Raw genomic sequence first — 18,875 nt, 5'->3', positions numbered from 1 at the left:
GGTAGCACTCTTCAAATCCTGAAACAATGTCACACAAAGGAAAAACAAGATCTGTTTTCTCTCATTCCAGGCTGTGGGAGATGGAGTACTAGGGGCAATCAGGGGTAGAAGGTGATTGGTAGTATTGTTACTTCTTTTCTATTTAGCCACTGCAAATAAAATTAAAAAGGCAGTTGCTCCCACTGGCCTTCAAGTGGAGACCACTTAAGTGGGCAAATTCCAGTGTAGAAATCTCTTGGCACAGCACAGCCTTTATTGGTTTTGTGCATTAGAGATGTGCTGGCCTGCAAGTCCCATCACTCCAAACAAGCATAGCTAGTGGCTGTCATGGATGAGGGGAGTCGTAATGCATTATATTTGAAGGTCACCATAATGGGGACAAGATGGACTGTTCCAATGGTGGAGAATAAACGATCACTTAATTGTCTTCCACAGGAATAAAAAATGCATTGATTAAGATTCTCCTAGCATGCTTGATTTAGAGTAGAATTGGAATATGTATATTCTAAAAATTCTGTATGTAATGAACTTTAGTAATTAATTTTGGAAGCTAAATTTACACTACAGTCCTAACCAGAGCAATACATTGTGAACACAAAGAGATGTTCTTCTCTGGATAAACAGAAAAGGTGAATGCTGTTCTGCCAAGCACTTTGAAACTCCGTTCATCTAATTGGAAAACTTAATTATGTGTTCAGAACTTTCTGACTGAACTCAGTGTCATTTAGAGTGCTTTGCCCTGTGTTTGCAACTGCCAAGCTAGTCTGTGATTTCTCTGAACTTATGCAATGAGTTGAGTATATAGAGTTTGATCTGTATACATTCCAGGCTATAGAACTACAAAACTTGTAATTTCCAATCAGCATGATTGGAGAGTTATTGGAAGTGTAGTCAAACACATCTTGAGAAGTCCAGTTTGGGGCAAGGCTAGTACAGGAAGCCATTATCTCATCTTATTTGGCCATTTTGAAACTTATTTAAATGTATAATTAAAATCACAACAATATGTGTTCAGTTAAGATGTGCAGATGCTTAGGGTAAAGGTAAAGGTTTCCCTTGACGTAAAGTCCAGTCGTGTCCGACTCTAGGGGGCGGTGCTCATCTCCGTTTCTAAGCCTTAGAGCCGGCGTTGTCCGTAGACACTTCCGGGTCATGTGGCCAGCATGATGACACAGAACGCCGTTACCTTCCCACCAAAGCGGTACCTATTGATCTACTCACATTTGCATGTTTTCGAACTGCTAGGTGAGCAGGAGCTGGGACTAGCAATGGGAGCTCACCCCGCCGCGCGGTTTCGAACCGCCGACCTTCCGATCGGCAGCTCAGCGGTTTAACCCGCAGCGCCACTGCGTCCCTATGCAGATGCTTAACAACCTAGTAAAATCTCAGACCAATGCCAAATTTCATGCTGTCAGCTTTCCTGGCCAACACAGTTCAAATGTATAAACTTATATTACTATCATAGCTAAGTGTTTAACATACTAGATAATGGACAGACTAATTTTGATTACTTATTTTATTGTTAAAACAGCAGGCCGCTGTGCGGATTAAATGCAGGTCTGCCCTATTAATTATAAAGTGAGGTGGGGAACAACTTTACAACTATATTGGGAGGCACAAAACCTCTTTTTCTTCTTTAGGTTACTTATTTATTTACAGGACTTATATAGCCACTATCTCATACAATGACTCTAGGTGGCTCACAACAATCTATAAAACAGCCTACCCTTCCCCCCACGTGCCAGACCAAACATCCTCACAGCTCAACCCTGCCTCCTAGTCCAATGCTTGGGGGAAGAGCCAGGTCTTCACAGCCCTCCAGAAGGTTAAAGGGTAGGGATTCCTCTGATCTCTGGTGGGAGGCTGTTCCAAAGGACTGGGGTGGCCACTGAGAAGGCATGCCTCCAAAATCCCATCAGATGGCAACATTCAAGGGAGGGGACCTGGAACACACCCACCCAATCTAACCTAGTAGGATAGGCAGACACCCTCAGGGAAAGGTGGTCCCACAAATAACCTGGCCCTGTGCCATGTAGGGCTTTAAAGGTGATAACCAGCACCTTGAATTGCACCCAGAAAGCAACTGGAAGCTAGTGCAGCTCACACAGCAGTGGTGTTACTTGGGTGAACTGCGGGACACCCAAAACTGTGGGTGCCATTGCATTCTGGGCCTGTTGCGCTTTCCTGATGGTCTTCAAGGGCACTCCCATGTAGAGCTCATTGCAGTAATCCAAACAGGAGGTGATTAAGGCATGGGTGACTGTGAGCAAGTCCTCCTGGTCCAGGAATTGGTGCAAAATATTTTTGCAAAACCTGCCTAAGAGTGATAATTGTTATTGGAGACAAGCACCTGACATGAACTGTAGGACAGATTGTTGATATTACAAGAATTTAGAAGAATAATGCTTTAAGAGAGAGGAAGAAGGAATGGAAGAAGGAACAAGAAGTCAATAGCCATTGTAGAAAATAGTAAAAAGTATTACGTGTGCCAGTGCTGGTCTGTGCAGCACTGCTGAGAAACATAAGATTAATTCATATTAATTGAATTGTCTTCAAATATTTCATTTGATTTATTTATTTGTATAGATTTATATGGCTGCCCATATTGGTTGATGGTATCAAAAGCTGCTGAGATATCAAGGAGAGCAAGGATGGACACACTACCACCATGCCAGTCCCTCTAGAGGTCATCCACAAGTGCAAGTCCCATACTCCAGCCTGAAACCCAACTGGGAGGGGTCCTGATAATCAGCTTCATCCAGGGCCCTCTGAAGCTGCAAGACAACCATCTTCTCAACAACTTTCCTAAAAAAAGAAAGGAGACAGGGCAAAAGTTGTCTAAAATGGTTGGGTCTAGGGATGGCTTCTTGTCCTCCACCTCCTTAAGGGTTGGCAGAACCACCCCCTCACTTAAGGATGCATTCACCACTGCCCAGACTCAACCACAAGTTGCTTCTCGGGCAGCCTTAGCCAGCTAGGAAGGACATGGACCCAACATGAAGGTGGCAGAACTTACAGCCCCAAGAACCTGGTCCACTTCCTCAAGACTAACAGGAACAAACTCTGGAAAGATAACCAAGTTAGAATGTCTGTCAACTCTATGGGACCTGCACCAAGGCCAGAGTTCAGCAAATATGGGTGACTTTATTTGTAAAATGCTTAGTACAGTAGACTCTCAGTTAACCAGAACCCAAGCAACTGGCACTTTCAAGCAACCGGCAAAAAAATCTGTATCTCTCTGCTGCCATCTAGTGGGCATTAGGGTTTAATGGTAACACTCAAGCAACCAGAAACTACATTTATCTGGCATCTACCAATCCCCATGGGTGCCAGTTAATTGAGAGTCTACTGTATATTCCTCCTCATGGCCCTGTGAATGGATCTCTGGCCCCTACTTCCCCAGAAGGGACTGGATTACAGTATCACTGGTGGCTATCTGCAGATCCAATAAGGGCAGAAAAGTAATGACATTTTGCTGCCCTTATTGCTATGACATAGACCTTAATAGCAGCTCTATATCATGTTTGCTCTGTGTTGCCCTCCAGTGGTGCACTAGGCATCTCCTCTTCTGCTTCATCTCCCTAAGCTCCTCTATGAACCAAGGGGAGACTTGGGCTTTATCAGAGGCGAAAAGGCAGCATAGGTGCCATCTGATTCAAAGCCCCAGTCACCCTCTCATTCCAAGCGGTGATTAAGGCTTCAGCCAGACTATGCATCAAACCTTCAGGAAAAACCCCAAGTTCCTTCTGGAACTCCTTTGGGTCAATCAGGCACTTGGGGTGGACCAGTCAAATAGGCCCCACCTTCCTGTGGTACTTTAAGAATACTTTAAGAACTTTAAGGACAGTCTAAGGCAATCAGAAAGTGATCTGACCATGACAAGGGAGTGATGGAAATCTCCCCCAACTTCAAATTGTGTTGCCAATGTCCCAACAGGAAGACCCGATCCAGCATGTGACCACAGCTATGTGTCGGGCCCTCAATTATCTGGGTCAGACCTATGGATGCTATGGTGGCTCATGAACTCCTGTGTCATGTTCCCCGTTTCAATGTGCTTGGTACATTGTAACGTCTCGCATGTCATTAGCCTGATACGTGTTTGATCTCAGAAGGGAGGAAGATTCCTCTTCGGAGAGTTCTTATCTGTTGGCTGCTGGGTTGGAATGTATTTGGGTTATCTCATGTATTCAAGGTTGCTTTCCCAGGATGTGTGGAAAATGGTTACCAGCACCTGGGAGGGGGGTGGTTGCTATGGCTGGTAGGGGGGAGGGATTACGTTTGGAGCCGAGGGTTTTTAGTTTGTATTTGGTGCGCTTGTAGTCATTCTCAGCTTTCTCTGTAACTGTCATAATTCCCCTAATAAATCAGCTTTCATTTAAGTAACCTCTTGTGAGTCTGAGTGTTTGGGATAGGCAACCATTACATAAAGCTCAGAATCCAAAACTTCAAATCCCGCTGGCCCCTATCCAGGAAAAGACAGGTTGTCTGATCCTGTGAGGGAGAGTGCTGGCGATGACCGATCCAGATGTGCTACTCGTGGAGAGTGAGGGGTCGAGTGAGGGAGAGCCTGATTCTACCATGATGCGCCCCGACAGAGCCCCCCTGGGAGAACACTCAGCGATTCGAGAGGAGGCGAGTTCGGGGTCTGAAGGTGAAGCTACGGGCATGAAGACCACGCCAGAGACCACGGTCACGACCCCGGGCAAACTGGTCACCTGGGACGACAGTCGGGGGGACTTCTCGGAGGCGAGGGGCTCGTCCTGGAGGCAGAGATACCCGCTGTCGCCAACGGTGGTACAGGTGCCGCCGAGGGGGGACTCCCCCACTCCAGACCGAATCTGGGTGCTAGAGTCGAAGATGGACTCCCTGGAGCTCATTCTGCAGAAAATGAGCATGGACCTGAGTTCGCTGAAAGAGGTGCAGGAGGGGTCAAGCCAGTGGCATTCCACCCCTTCCTCCCAGGCACAGTCCCCAGAACGGAGAAGGGGAGCTCGCCCAAAAGAGGGGGATCGGGCTCCCAGGGTGGAACTAGCGTCGCCGCCCGTCCCTGAGCGGAGGCGGGCGGGACCTGTCAGAGCAGCGGAACCGCCAGTGGGGGGACGCAGCCTGTCGGGCGGAGGATTGAGGGACTTCTCTGTCAAGTTCGACAGAGACCCGACAAAACTCTCGTTCTTCCTGACGAATGCCAAGGCGTACATGGAAGAGTGGGGGTCACTTTTTCGATCGGAAAAAGCGAAAATCATCACCATTGCCACCAAGCTTAAGGGGAGGGCAGTGGACTGGTATGTACAGATGTGCCAGTCGGAAGCCTCTGAACTGGAGAAATTCGACAAATTCCTCTGGGCTCTACAGCATCATTTCGAGGATCCACTAGCGAAGGAGCGGGCGAAGCGTGCCTTGAAAGAACTCAAGCAAGGATCGAGAACTGTGGCTGACTACGTGCTGGAATTTAAAGCGCTAGCGGGGAAGGTGGAAGATTGGTCGCAGGCAACGGTCATAGAGCTGTTCAAAGATGGTTTAAACACCGAAGTGCTGCGCTGGTCGCTGGGGCGAGATGACCCTGACAGTTTGTACGGGTGGATCCAGCTCGCTGGAAAGGCTGAGCATGCCCATGAGGTGTTTGCGCAGAGACGAGCAACGAAGTCGGGGCGAGATGGCAAGCCCACCCGCCCCTCGGGCTCCTTTGGACGATCTGGACAACGTTTCTGGGAAGAGGAGAAGGAGCGGCATTACACGAAGGGGCAGTGCCTGCGCTGTGGCAAGGAGGAGCACCGTGCGGCGGCATGCCCGAGGGCGAAGGGTGAGGACCGGCAGGGGAAATCGACTGCGAAGTCTCCTTCTCTACCGAGGAAAATGAAAGCAGCTGTGGCCGACAGCGAGCTGGAAAGCGTGCCGTTCTACGGGGACAAGGGTGAACCAGAATTGCTACAGCCGGCGGGAGACGCCAGCCACCTGCTCTAAAGGGCGCCGCAGGGCAGGTGGTAGAAGAGGGGCGCGAGCCAGTGTCAGTGAGTGGCAACTATCGCATTCTCACGGTGAAAGTAAAATTGGGATCCCGTTTGAAGACGATAGAAGTGTGGGCGATGATCGATTCTGGGTGCTCACGGTGCTTAATGCATCCCAACGTGGTAGCTGCATTGGAGTTACCCACCTTTCCATTGCAACGACCCATTGCTTTCACCCAATTGGACGGGTCCATGGCCGGGGGCAAACCGGTCACGCATTTCACCGGTTTGGTAGCCTTGCAGATGGGTAGCCACCGGGAAGGGTTGTCATTTGTAGTGGCTCCGGTAGGGGGTCCTTTGGTGGTTTTGGGTGTCCCATGGTTGGTCCAGCAGAATCCTCAGACAAATTGGGTCTATCGAACTGTAACCTTTAGGGACGGATTTTACCAAGCACCAGAGGGAACTGAAGCCCCAGAGGAGGTGGTGGGGGTAGTGGCAGCTGCAACTCCGCAGTACCCAACCCCTCCTCTTGAGGGTCTACCGGAGGAGTACCAGGTCTTTGCGGATGTGTTTGGGGAGAAAGAAGCGGATCAACTGCCTCCTCATCGGAAAACTGACTGTGCCATTGAGCTGATGCCTAACACCCAATTGCCTAAGCCAAAGATTTACTCAATGACTCAGAAGGAACTAACTTTGTTAAGGGAGTTTGTGGACAAAAACTTGGCAAGAGGGTTCATTGAACCAGCTAGCTCGCCAGTGGGGGCACCGGTCCTCTTCCGCCCGAAGAAAGATGGGACATTAAGACTCTGTACCGATTTCCGCAGGCTCAGTGCAGTCTCAATATCAAATAAATATCCCCTGCCTTTGATAAAAGATATGTTATCACATCTGGCAAAGGGGAAAATCTTCTCAAAACTGGATTTAAGGGAAGCCTATTACCGTGTGAGGATCCGGGAGGGGGATGAATGGAAAACGGCATTCAATTGCCCATTGGGAGCTTTTCAATATAAGGTTTTACCCTTTGGTTTGGCTGGGGCCCCTGGGGTGTTTATGCAATTGATCAATGAAGTACTACATGAACATCTGTTTAAAGGGGTATTGGTCTACTTAGATGATGTATTGATTTATACTGAAACTCTGGAAGAACATGTACAGTTGGTTAAGCAGGTGCTTCGCAAACTAAGGAAAGCTGAGTTGTATGCCAAACTGTCAAAATGTGCCTTCCATCAAACACAGATTGATTATCTGGGGTATTGGATCTCAGATAATGGCATAGAAATGGATCCTGCTAAAATCCAGGCTATCTTAGAATGGAAAAGACCCCGCACCCGTAGGCAACTTCAAAGTTTCCTGGGGTTCAGCAATTACTGCAGGTTGTTCATAAAGGGGTTCGCGGAAATAGCATTACCCCTGACTGATTTGCTTCGGACAAAGGGGGTGGGAGAAACCCGCCGGGTAAAAAACCCAGGCGCGCTGCTTAGATGGACTCCGGCTTGTCAGGTGGCGTTCGACAAGCTGAAGGAGTCTTTTACACAGGAGCCTATTTTACAACATCCTGACCCCCCCAAACCTTTTGTTGTTCAGGTGGATGCCTCTGATTATTCTATTGGAGCCCTGTTGTTGCAAGCCGATGGGGCAGGGTGCTTAAAACCATGTGCCTACCTGTCCCGCAAATTCTCTGAGACAGAGAGACGTTGGCATGTGTGGGAGAAGGAGGCTTTTGCAGTTAAAGCGGCTTTGGACTCTTGACGCCATTTGCTGGAAGGGGCTAATCACCCATTTGAGGTGTGGACTGACCATAAGAACTTGGAAGCCCTTAGTACCCCTCGCAAGCTGAGCCCTAAACAAGTTCGCTGGGCTCAGTTCTTTAACCGGTTCAACTTCAAACTGAAGTTTATCCCAGGGAAAAAGAACTTTTTAGCAGACGCGCTGTCCCGGCAATCCCAGGACTCCAGCGCAGCGCCAGAGGTGGTCAGCACACTGTGGACACAGCCACAACTAGGAATGCCTGCTGTGACTCGCAGCCAAGCCCGTGCGCAGCAGCCAGCCGGCAGTGATTCCACGCCGCAAGGCACCTTGTCTATTTCGTCTCAATTGCAACAAAAGTTTCTAAAGGAGCAGAAAACTGACACTTGGTTGCTAGCCAATAAAGACAATGTTACTTTTGATCGGGGATTCGCTTGGAAATCCAACCGTCTTTATGTCCCTGACAGCTTGCGAAAGGAGGTTTTACTCCGTTCGCACGATGATAAGCTTGCTGGGCATTTTGGTTTTGTGAAAACATTGCACCTGGTCCGCAGACAGTTTTGGTGGCCCACATTGCGCAAAGATGTGAAGGATTATGTGGCGTCTTGTTCTGTGTGTGCTGTGTCTAAACATAAAGTGGGAAAGCCTCAAGGCTTGTTGCAACCAGTGGCCAGTCCCGCTTGCCCCTGGGAGGAGGTGTCCATGGATTTTATAGTGGAGTTGCCTCCTAGCCAACGAAAAACTGTGATTTGGGTCGTAAAAGACTATTTCTCCAAGCAAGCGCATTTTATCCCATGTGTCTCCATTCCTTCAGCACGACAATTGGCCCGCCTATTCCTTGTACACGTGTACAGGTTACACGGATGTCCCTCCTGCTTGATTTTGGACAGGGGCACACAATTCACCTCTCAATTTTGGCGGGCATTCTTAAAGCTTTTGGGCACAAAACAGGCATTGTCCACGGCGTGGCATCCTGAGACTGACGGGGCCACAGAGGCGCTAAATTCAACACTCAAGCAATATCTGCGTGCTTTCGTGAATTATCAACAGGACGACTGGGTTGACCTCCTTCCCTTTGCTGAGGTTGCCTACAACAATGCTGTTCATCAAAGCACCGGTCAAACCCCTTTTCGCACCGTACATGGCAGAGATTTTGTCCCTATCCCTGACTTGCCACAGCCGTCCATCCCACCTGCCTCACCATCCGAATGGGCAACGCAGCTGGCGGACTCTTGGCCAGTCATCCAGCAGGCACTAGCGGACGCCCAGTCTGCTTACAAACAGCATGCTGATAAAAAGCGTGCCCCTCACCCTGCGTTTCAAGTGGGTGACATGGTATATCTGTCTACCAAGTTCATCAAGTCCTCTCAACCTTCGAAAAAATTAGCTCCTAAATTTGTGGGTCCATTTCCTATTGTCACACAAATCAACCCTGTGACTTTTAAACTTGATTTGCTGCATAACTTGAAACGCTTACACCCTGTCTTTCATTGCAGTTTGCTCAAACCCCTTGCTCGCTCTGACCGCTGGCACGATCAACCTCCGCCGCCTCCTCCCATCATGATTGATGGGCAACAACATTTTGAAGTAAAAGAAATTCTTGACTCTCGCCGGCTTCGCAACACGCTGCAGTACCTAGTTCGCTGGAAACACTTCCCCCACCCGGAGTGGGTGGCCGCTCGCGATGTGGCTTCCCCTGTGCTTGTTACTCGATTCCATCATGCTTACCCCCCCAAACCGGGTCCTTAATTTTTTTTAGGGAGGGCAGTATGTCATGTTCACCGTTTCAATGTGCTTGGTACATCGTAATGTTTCACATGTCATTAGCCTAATACGTGTTTGATCTCAAAAGGGAGGAAGATTCCTCTTCAGGGAGTTCTTATCTGTTGGCTGCTGGGTTGGAATGTATTTGGGTTATCTCATGTATTCAAGGTTGCTTTCCCAGGATGTGTGGAAAACGGTTACTGGCACCTGGGAGGGGGGTGGTTGCTATGGCTGGTAGGGGGGAGGGATTACGTTTGGAGCCGAGGGTTTTTAGTTTGTATTTGGTGTGCTTTTAGTCATTCTCAGCTTTCTCTGTAACTGTCATAATTCCCCTAATAAATCAGATTTCATTTAAGTAACCTCTTGTGAGTCTGAGTGTTTGGGATAGGCAACCATTACATCCTGAGCTGCCTATGACTTCACACCCAGAGAAGACAGATTAAAGTTCACAAAGACTTCCTGCCAACCCACCTACATTGTCCAGGAGCTCAGGCCGGGAAGTTCCTTTGCAGCAGGAAGACTGGTTCAGAATCAACAATCCCATCTCATCCCTAGAGACCAACTTACACTGTCTCACATCCAATCACCTGTGGCCAGTGCCTCTGAATGCCACCAAAGAGTCCCAGATGACCAGGGCCACTCCACCATCCCTGCTCCCAGGTCTTGGCTGATGCCACACCCCAAACTCAGATAAGGACATCTCTGAGAAGGAAACCCCTCTCTCAGTAGTTGATGGGAGGCCATAGATTAACATTTCCCATTTTGGTGCCCTCCAGCTGTGTTAGACTACAACTTCAACAACCCTTGGCCAGCAGTTTATTGTTTATCCTTGCCACATATTATAGGACTTGTAGTCCAAGACATTTGGAAGGGGCAATCTCTGTATGGAGCAAGTTGAGGGCCAAGGCTATTCTCAGTGTAAAACCGCAGCAAAGAAAGATGGTTAACTGGAGCCAAAGAATGCAAGAAAAACTCCTTCAGAACATTTTTGTTCCCACACATTTTGTCCAGTGTCTTTTCTTTTCTGTGTCTTTTCTTTTCATTTCAACCTGTTGCTCAGTTTTTGCCTGCTTATGTTTCATATAACTCTAGCTTGTTACTGGATTGTTCTCCAGTAGTGCAGGATATCTAATCCGGCTCTGGAATGAGGCCAGCCATCTCTCAGCCTTTCTCCCCATCAGAGATCAGACTATAAACACACGTTGTCTCCCCCTGTGCCAGGCAGCTGAATTCCAACCCGATATAATGTAACACTACAATCCACTGGGCAGCTCAACCGGCATTCTTCTTGCTACAGATCCCCGTGGGCTTCTGGCTGTGGCACCGACACAATCATTTCCTTATCTTCTTGTGCTCTAAGAAACAAAAATAGATGACAGAAGGTCTGAGGCCAGCCAGAACCCACACCCTTGAAATGGCAAAGAAACTGCTGCATGGAATATTATGACAACCCTGTCCAAACAGATGGTTCCTAGCTAGTTAGCTCATGCAATCAAACCTTCTCTGCCTCAGTAGCCTGGTTCAGACATAATGCTAATCCATAAACTATGGTTTACAAACTACAGTGGTTGGAATAACACGACACAGTCAAACCAAACCAAACCAAACCAAACACATTCTGTACTGGATACTACGGACTGGCCATAATCTCAATAGGTTTCTAGCTCATATTTATGAGTTTGTTTAACTTTGATTTTAAACTACAATTGTGTAGGCTTACATAATACACTAAGAAATCTTGCCCAGCTTGAACACTCTTCCAATTCCTAGCTAATCTGCCATTGCTAAAATCTTTGGAAGTTGAACACACCCCTGAAATGTGCCAAGTAGAGACAGGTGGCTTTAAGCCAGAGATAATGGTTTGCCAACCCAGTGAATGGATTCATGCAATGCACTAAGCCTAAATAAACAAATGATGGCTCAAAATATTGCATAAATCAGTACAATGCTAGGTTCACTCATCATGCTTGACAAATATATGGTTTGTTTAGTTGCATCATTGTGTGAGGTGGAAAACCCTGTCATGTCTGCCTCTGGAACTATCCTTCCTTACAGGAGAATTGTGAGGATGGCCATCTGTGGGGAGAGGCAACGTGTATCATGATATCAAGACTCAATGCACTTACATCAGACGTCAGGATGTTATCACATAATTGTGCTATTTGTGCACTGATATCATGGGTGCATACTGTCATTTTGACATTGTGGGTTGTTACGGATACAATTTCGTTTTGAGGGGACAAAAGGGTAATTCCATATATGTAGTCCTGAATTTCTTATAAAAGAAGAGACATACAATGCTTTTTTTAAATAAATGCCTTACTGATAGTAAAGATCGCATATATAGGGAAAAAGCAGAAAATGCATGATAGAAAACAATGAAGCTGTCACTGAATAAATGTACTTAACATGGAAAATATATGCTTGTGTGAATCTGTTCATATAAACTTTTGGAAAATTGATTTCCTCTCTGTTCTTCATCCAAAATACATTAAAATTAAAAACAGTTTAATAATAAAAGTAGTAACAGGCAGTGCCCATTAATCTTAAATGCTACACAATGGTAGCTATTTGGATTGCATCCACTAATTTTCTAATTCACCCCTTCCCAGTGAGGTGCCAGGAAGGATATGTTGCTCTACGTGCCTGTCTATACCAGTTTACTCCGCTTCAGATCAGGATGCAAACAGCATCTCTTAATGCTGTCACTGATTCTGGACTCACATATATCAGTTGCATCCAATCTGCTGGAACCTTCCTTCTCTTCCAGATGTAATCCTCTGCACCTCCTTTGCCCTAGAAAAGTTGGGAAAACAGTAAAAAAAAAAAAGTGATCTGGGAAATAGGCCTGCATCTGGGCAGACTGGAAAGTTATTGATTTAACTAGGCTTACTTATTTATTCCAATAGAAGAGAATATCTGTAGCTCAGGGTTGAACAGTGGAGTCCCTGGTGCTCTCTGAGCTTGGTTGTTGGCTTTCAGACGTTTCACTACCCAACCAGGTAACATCATCAGTGTGAGTGAGTGTGGGTTTGCTCCCTGTTTATATGTAGCAGCTTGCCCTGCCAGCAAACCCCACACTCACTTGCATGGATGATGTTACCTAGTTGGGTAATGAAATGTCTGCAAGCAAACAACCAAGCTGAGAGAACACCAAGGACTCCACAGTTACTTATTTATTCCTGATTATCCTACTACTTCAATAGGATTTATGTGCCACTTTTCCATAAGTTTCACAAATAATACATCTAATACACAAATACCTAAGATTCCAGCATTACTTCTTGCTCTTTTTGTAATGCTATAAAGTAATCTTAAGTTGTCTTAGGATGTAATAAGGGTAGGATGTATATTAATTAATTTCTAAAAGTCAGCCACATGGATGTTGGGCAGCAGGATATACTTTGAAATGGTACTGATGATTAAATGACAAATTCAGACTCAGGAGCAGGTCCTGAAAAAACTATTCACCACTAACCATTTTTCCCTTCAGCCAGCGCAAAAAATAAAATAAATGTTATCTCCAATCTTATTAATTTTGGGGCAAATGGTACACTTGATAAGGAATAACACTTTTTGTAAGGGATTTGTGAGAACTTCTCATTCTATTTGTTATATGTAACTTAAAGGTAAGTTTAGTCCAGCAGTACCAATAACCTGAATTCATGGTATTTTCCAGTTCTTGTTCTCTCCCTGTCTTGCAAAGGGATCTTCAGATTCTGGACCTCTGCCTTTCACATGATGTTTTTAAAATTCAGAATGACCTGGATATAAGTTTCTGTCAGAGCTCTTTTGGGCTGGTACAGAACAGTTTTCACTGCATGCAGGAGATTAATGTATTGTGCAACAGAGTTAAGCATATTTATTGAGGAGAAGCATTTTACAGGTGCACATTGCCAAAGAAAAGAAGGAAAAAAGCATTCAGAGATGTTCCTTAGTAACTCAAAGCATAGATTCCAAACACAGAGAATAACAGGTTTGTCTTTTTAGGTTTCTTTTCTCTGAGAAATGAGAAAAATATGTAAGGGAAGACATGAGTATTTCTGGGCAGAATATGATTATTATGAATATTTACTGCTGTAATGAATTTTTGCAAAGGTTTGCATCATCCTTTTCACAAGGCCTAAGTTCAGTCATGGCCTCAGGTATGGAATATACAGTATGTTCACCATATCAATCAATCAGTCAGTCAGTCAGTCACTCGATTGTGCTTCTGCTCATGGGCAAAGTATTAGTTTTTCCTGTCAATAATTATGGCAGATGTGTATGTGTGTAGTTTGGTGATCAGGGATTTAAGATTTTAGAAATAAGGAGCTGCATTTTGTAAAACTCTTTCGTTTTCACTGTGCACATAAGGTACAGAGCAGAAAGACTCACACCAGACTTTTTGTTTTGTTTTGTCTTTTGGTGCCTTTGCGTCAGTGTTGACTCCTGGCGACTTCCTGGCCTAGTCCCTGCAGTTTTCTTGGCAAGATTTCAGAAGGGGTTGGCCACTGCCTGCTTCCCAGGGCTGGGAGAGAGTGACTGGCCCAAGGTCACCCAGCTGGCTTTGTGCCGAAGGTGGGACTAGAACTCCCGGTCTCCTGGGTTCTAGGATCACACAAATGATTCACACTTGAGTTTAGCATCTATATATCATTCAGCAATATATTCAATATTCAAAATGCATGATTCTCAGCATAATTCATCTTAACTAGCCATGTAGGATGTCCCAGAAATGCTGCATTTCGCTAGAGAATCTGATTAATGAAAGAAAAAGCTGCACGAACTTTTTTTTATCTATCTAACTTTATTCAAAGCTCTTTATAGAGATTTTATATAACATGGCCCTACTACCTAGTCATAATTAATGCAGATGAAAGTGGATATAGAATTACATCTTTAATTGCTCATCCTAATCAATGTATCTTACATGTGCGAAAGGAAATTTTGAAATTCAAAGAACTGGAACTTATAGCCAAGTTTTGAGAATATTTATTTGTTTGTTTGTTTGTTTTAAATTGAAGTTATTATTTGCTTTATGTCATAGAATTTTTTTTCCCACAATATGATCGCAGAAAGATTTTAAATCTGCCCTGGTATAGTTTGCAACCAAATATTATTTTCACTGTTATTATCATGACAATTGGAAGTCAGAACATTACAGGAAAGGAAAGAGGTTTATGGTCTTGAATTACAAAAAAAAAAGTTGTTACTTTTTGAACACTGTTCACTACCTAGAGCCATTGCTGAGATGGGCGGCCATAAAAATTGATTAAAAATAAAAATAAAAATAATAAAATAAAATAAAAATGTATGGCAAACTTTCAGGGCTGCTGTCCAATCTGCCAGTAGAATTCAACTATAAACTCGGCTGGAAATTCACCCTCTCCCCCGAAATAAGTACTTCTATAGAGAGTTAGTACCTTGCCACTCCATAAAGTGCTCTTGCTAGCAACTTAAAACTAAACAAACGCATCCTGTCCCCAAAATAAGCATGATGGGATCGTGGGCGTTGCTATTTGCCTTGAAATGTGGTTGGAAGCATCTTTTTAAATGCAAGATAATAGCCTGGTAGAAACTTCCTTGTTTAAAACAAAGAAGAAGGTTAGCGGAATTTGCACTGCCTTTCATGCCGTTTTTGAGAGGTTTTATTTTTATTTTCCAGTTGAAAATTACACACCGACACCGCCTCTTTTCCTAACAGTGCAGCTAATGTAAGTAAGAGAACATCCCTTAGTACTGAATTCGGAACAAGTGCCACCTCCTGGCACTCTGTTAACAATCCTGCTTCTATTTGGAAAACCCTGAAAAAGTTTCTCAGTGTGACATAAACTACCACAGTATTCACCCCACTTGCTAAATCCTGGTTTACTAATCACAACGGCAAATGCGAAACCCAAGAAACATACGTTTTAGCGCCTTGTGAAGCTTGCTGGCTTTAGCTTAGCGCGCTGTGCAAGTCAGCCACGGTGATTTTTAAATCCTGGTTTACCGAACAGCCTCTTATGTGAATGCAGCCTGTAACATCAGCGAAGGTGTTTCTAAACCGTTTCCCCCCATCCTCTACTGAACCAAAGGCGAATTAGCCGAAGTTAATCTCTGAGGGGATGTGGGTCAGGGGCAACATATCCGGACAGAGGTCGGAGAGAGAGACGCAGCTCTGCTTGAAAAAAGCCACAGGGAGCTCACTCCCACCGCGACAGGGATCTGCGAGCGCCGCAAGTGAGGGACAAACTACTGTACTGTAATGTAAGAATCTCCGACCAATCGCACTCTTCTAAAGTCGACTTTGCCGTCGGCTGCGGCTGCCGCTCCCTCCCTCCCCCTCTTATGATAGCTAGAAAAGAGGACTCCCTTTGTTTGCAAGCGGGGTAGGGGGTCCGCTCGACCTCCCAGCTTTCCCGCTGGGACATAGATCCGCAATCGTTCGGGTACCTACGTGGTTTGGGGGGGGGGCGCGGAGAGATGAATAGCAGCTGAACTTGTTCACACGCACACACTTGTCACTGCGGTCACAAAGTCCTGGGCTTTGTTGCTAAACAGCCCCTTCCTTTCTCCTTCGCGGACGCCTCTCGCCTCTGATTCAAGAACGGATTAGGTCGTGGCAGTAGAAAGGGTTGTGTGTGTGTGAGAGAGAATGAGTGTTTGCCAGAAATCTTGGGGACGGGACGTCCACAGTTTCCGCAGTACATGCCCCAGTTCTTCTCCGGGGCTAGAAACAACAAGGGCTGTCAAGCGGAAGCAGTGGGCGAGCCCACCCCGAAATGCCACCCCCAGCAGCCCAAAGTTACTTTTTTCCCGCCGCCTACCCCGCGCGCTTACCTTTCTTCTGGCTTCACAACAGCCCAGTTTACTCTCCTTGCAGCCCATTCCTCTTCGCTTGCGGAGCTCGGAGGGGGGTCAAGGGGTTAAGACCAAGGGCACCGGCGGCAGCGGCAATACCCGCCGCCGCCGCCGCCGCCGGCCAGCGAGGTCTTCATCCCGCGCACTGCCTCTTCTAAGACCCTGAAACGGAACCTGAAAAGAGCCCGTTTCAACTTCATGCTTAGGCACTCGCGTGCCGTAAGTATCAGAAGAAAAGCTCCTCTCAAAAGTCTCCCGTGCTTTCGTTTCGCAAAAACGTATGCCCATTCAGGTCCAGCTGCCCAGATGGTAGCCTCTCCCTGTCTGAGACTGGCACCGAGACCGTCTCGGCTGATCCCCCCAAAACCTTAGTTAGTACTTGGATGGGAGATCATCTGGAAATCCCAGGGGTGTAGATTAAACTGGGAAGTCAAAAAAAAGCCCAGAAAAACAAAAATCAGCAAACTACTTCCATATTGGTGCCAGGAAAACCTCGTGGATTTGTCTCTGTAGTCCCTTGCAATTAAGTTCAACTTGAAGGAGGCTTTATCTTTGTCTTAATGATATAATGATTTAAAGAAATATATGCATGCTAACAATTGGTTTTATTTTTATTATTTTATTCATTTATTTTGCACTTTCTTAATGCCATCCTCCTTGAGTGTCCTTTTTGGGAAGAAACACAGGACAAAAATTCAACCATGTTAACGAATAAATTACACCTGCGTGGGATTTAGGTTCTTAGCAGCCACATCCAGAGCAAACCTCAGTGACAGTAAATGATGCCATATGCAATGACATCATCATGCAAATGTAGCCATTACATACTTGTCTCCTGACATTTGACCCAACTACCTAAGAGTGGTGTCATTTGTGTGATGACTTCATCATGCACGTGTTGTCATTTGCCTCCCCATCCTGTGGACTCCCATGGCTGTTAGTATATAAATCGTATTAACTATTTCTGCAAAAACTCTTACTTATATATTAGGTACATAGATGGAACCTTCCATCAAGGTTAACTTCTCCGCCTTTAGTGCAGCTTCCCACCTAAAATCCAGCAGGAAACAGCACAGAAACAGCACAGTGCAGATAGGAAAAGGTTTTCTAAGCCATAATGTGTGCCTGTTGTTGTTGCTGCTGCTCCGTTATGATTTGGGCTGAGCATGTTGTGTGAGCCAACCATTGTGGCTAGTATGCTATGATTTATGATGTAGTGTGTTGCAGGAACCAGCTAATAAAAAGAGTCATATTAAAGTGAACTCACTAAAGAAGCAGCATCTTTTTTCTTTTTCTTTTTACAGGTTCACATGGAAACCTGAGAAATGCCTGGCTGCTTTAATCAGCAGCAGAGAGGAGCTACATTTACATTCTCACAAGTTCTGAAGTGTGTTTTCTTCATCATTCCAAATCCCGTACAGCCCTAGTGTTTGCCAGTCACTGCAGTTTATAAATCGCAGTTTTATGCTTAGTGTGTGATATGATGAATTTCCAGTGTTAGGCGCATTTCGAGCAGGTTGCAATCAGGTCTATCATTCAACATTAAACTGGGCCATCTTCTGCTAAGCCTGTATTATTTTGCCCTGATCTTGCCTGTTCAGGGTATCAGGAACTGGTTGTCTGAGCAGAATTGGCACTGGCTCAAACCTCCCTCTTCCGTCTTGGCTGGATGGCGTTTAAATCCAGAGCACTGGAAATGGGCTTGTGGGCTTGGTGGGCTTGACTACCCTGCCCGGGCCTACCCTTGTGGCTAGTTCCTTAGTGCTGTGGTCTTCTTATCTCAGCCCAGCCTAGTATTCCCTGTAATACGATCATCACGTCAGAGGTTGATAGGGCGGGCGTTCTGGGCAGTAGGACGGCAGGCAGTGTTGTGGTTACTGACTTCAGTTACAGGAGGTTTGTTTGTAAGATGTTGCCATTGAAAGGGGGGCAGGCAAGATAAGATTTCACCCTTTAAGGACTTTCCCTCAGCAAGAAGGGTGGGGAAGCCATGTTTGGGAGGAAGCCAGCTAAACGTACACGGTAGTTTGCTTCGTGGGAGGAAAAAGCAAATCTGTTAAATTATCTGTATTTAAGGAATCTTTAAATTGTGTGGAGCTATTATCTTATATTTAGGGTGAGGATATATTGCATCTCCAGAAAGAGAGAGAGATTTCAATCTGCCTGTTGATAACGCTTCTGAATATAAATAGGGTCTATGTACCTACACACGTTTATCTTTTGTTCTCTTTTAGGTTGTTCTGCCATAGCTTCTGTAAGAGGACTACTGCTATAATGGAATATGGAGCAACTAAATGGTTCAGAACTGGAGTGTCCCCCTATTTAACTTAAATGCTGAAGATATCATGAGAAATGCTGGAATGGAAGAAATTAAAATTGCTGGGAGAAATATCTCAGATGCTGTTTGAATGGCAGGAAGTGAGGAAGACATGAATCTCTTGCTGAACGTGAAAGAGAGTGCAAAAGTCCATCTGCAGCTCAGTATTAAAAAAAGACCTATGTCCACAGGTAGTACAAATAGGCATAGAAGAAGCTGAGTTGTAAGAGATTTAATTTTCCTAGGCTCAAAAATGCAGAGATGGTGATTGAAGTTAT

At 45.6% G+C, this 18,875-nt stretch overlaps 1 protein-coding gene across 1 annotated transcript in view; it reads right to left on the bottom strand.

The window, feature by feature from the left end:
* CCDC69 (coiled-coil domain containing 69) overlaps nt 1–16,443 on the bottom strand; it is a 43,735-nt gene extending 27,292 nt beyond the window's left edge. The window contains exon 1 of the mRNA XM_063292190.1: nt 16,260–16,443. Within this exon, the coding sequence (XP_063148260.1) occupies nt 16,260–16,307 (48 nt within the window). The 5' untranslated portion in view covers nt 16,308–16,443. The remainder of the gene's footprint in view (nt 1–16,259) is intronic.
* Between the last annotated feature and the right edge of the window lie 2,432 nt (nt 16,444–18,875).

The sequence above is a fragment of the Candoia aspera genome, chromosome 2 (assembly GCF_035149785.1).
Source record: "Candoia aspera isolate rCanAsp1 chromosome 2, rCanAsp1.hap2, whole genome shotgun sequence".
Taxonomy (NCBI): Eukaryota; Metazoa; Chordata; class Lepidosauria; order Squamata; family Boidae; genus Candoia; species Candoia aspera.
The sequence above is the reverse complement of the archived record's forward strand: the minus strand, read 5'-3'. Positions and strand labels throughout refer to the sequence as shown.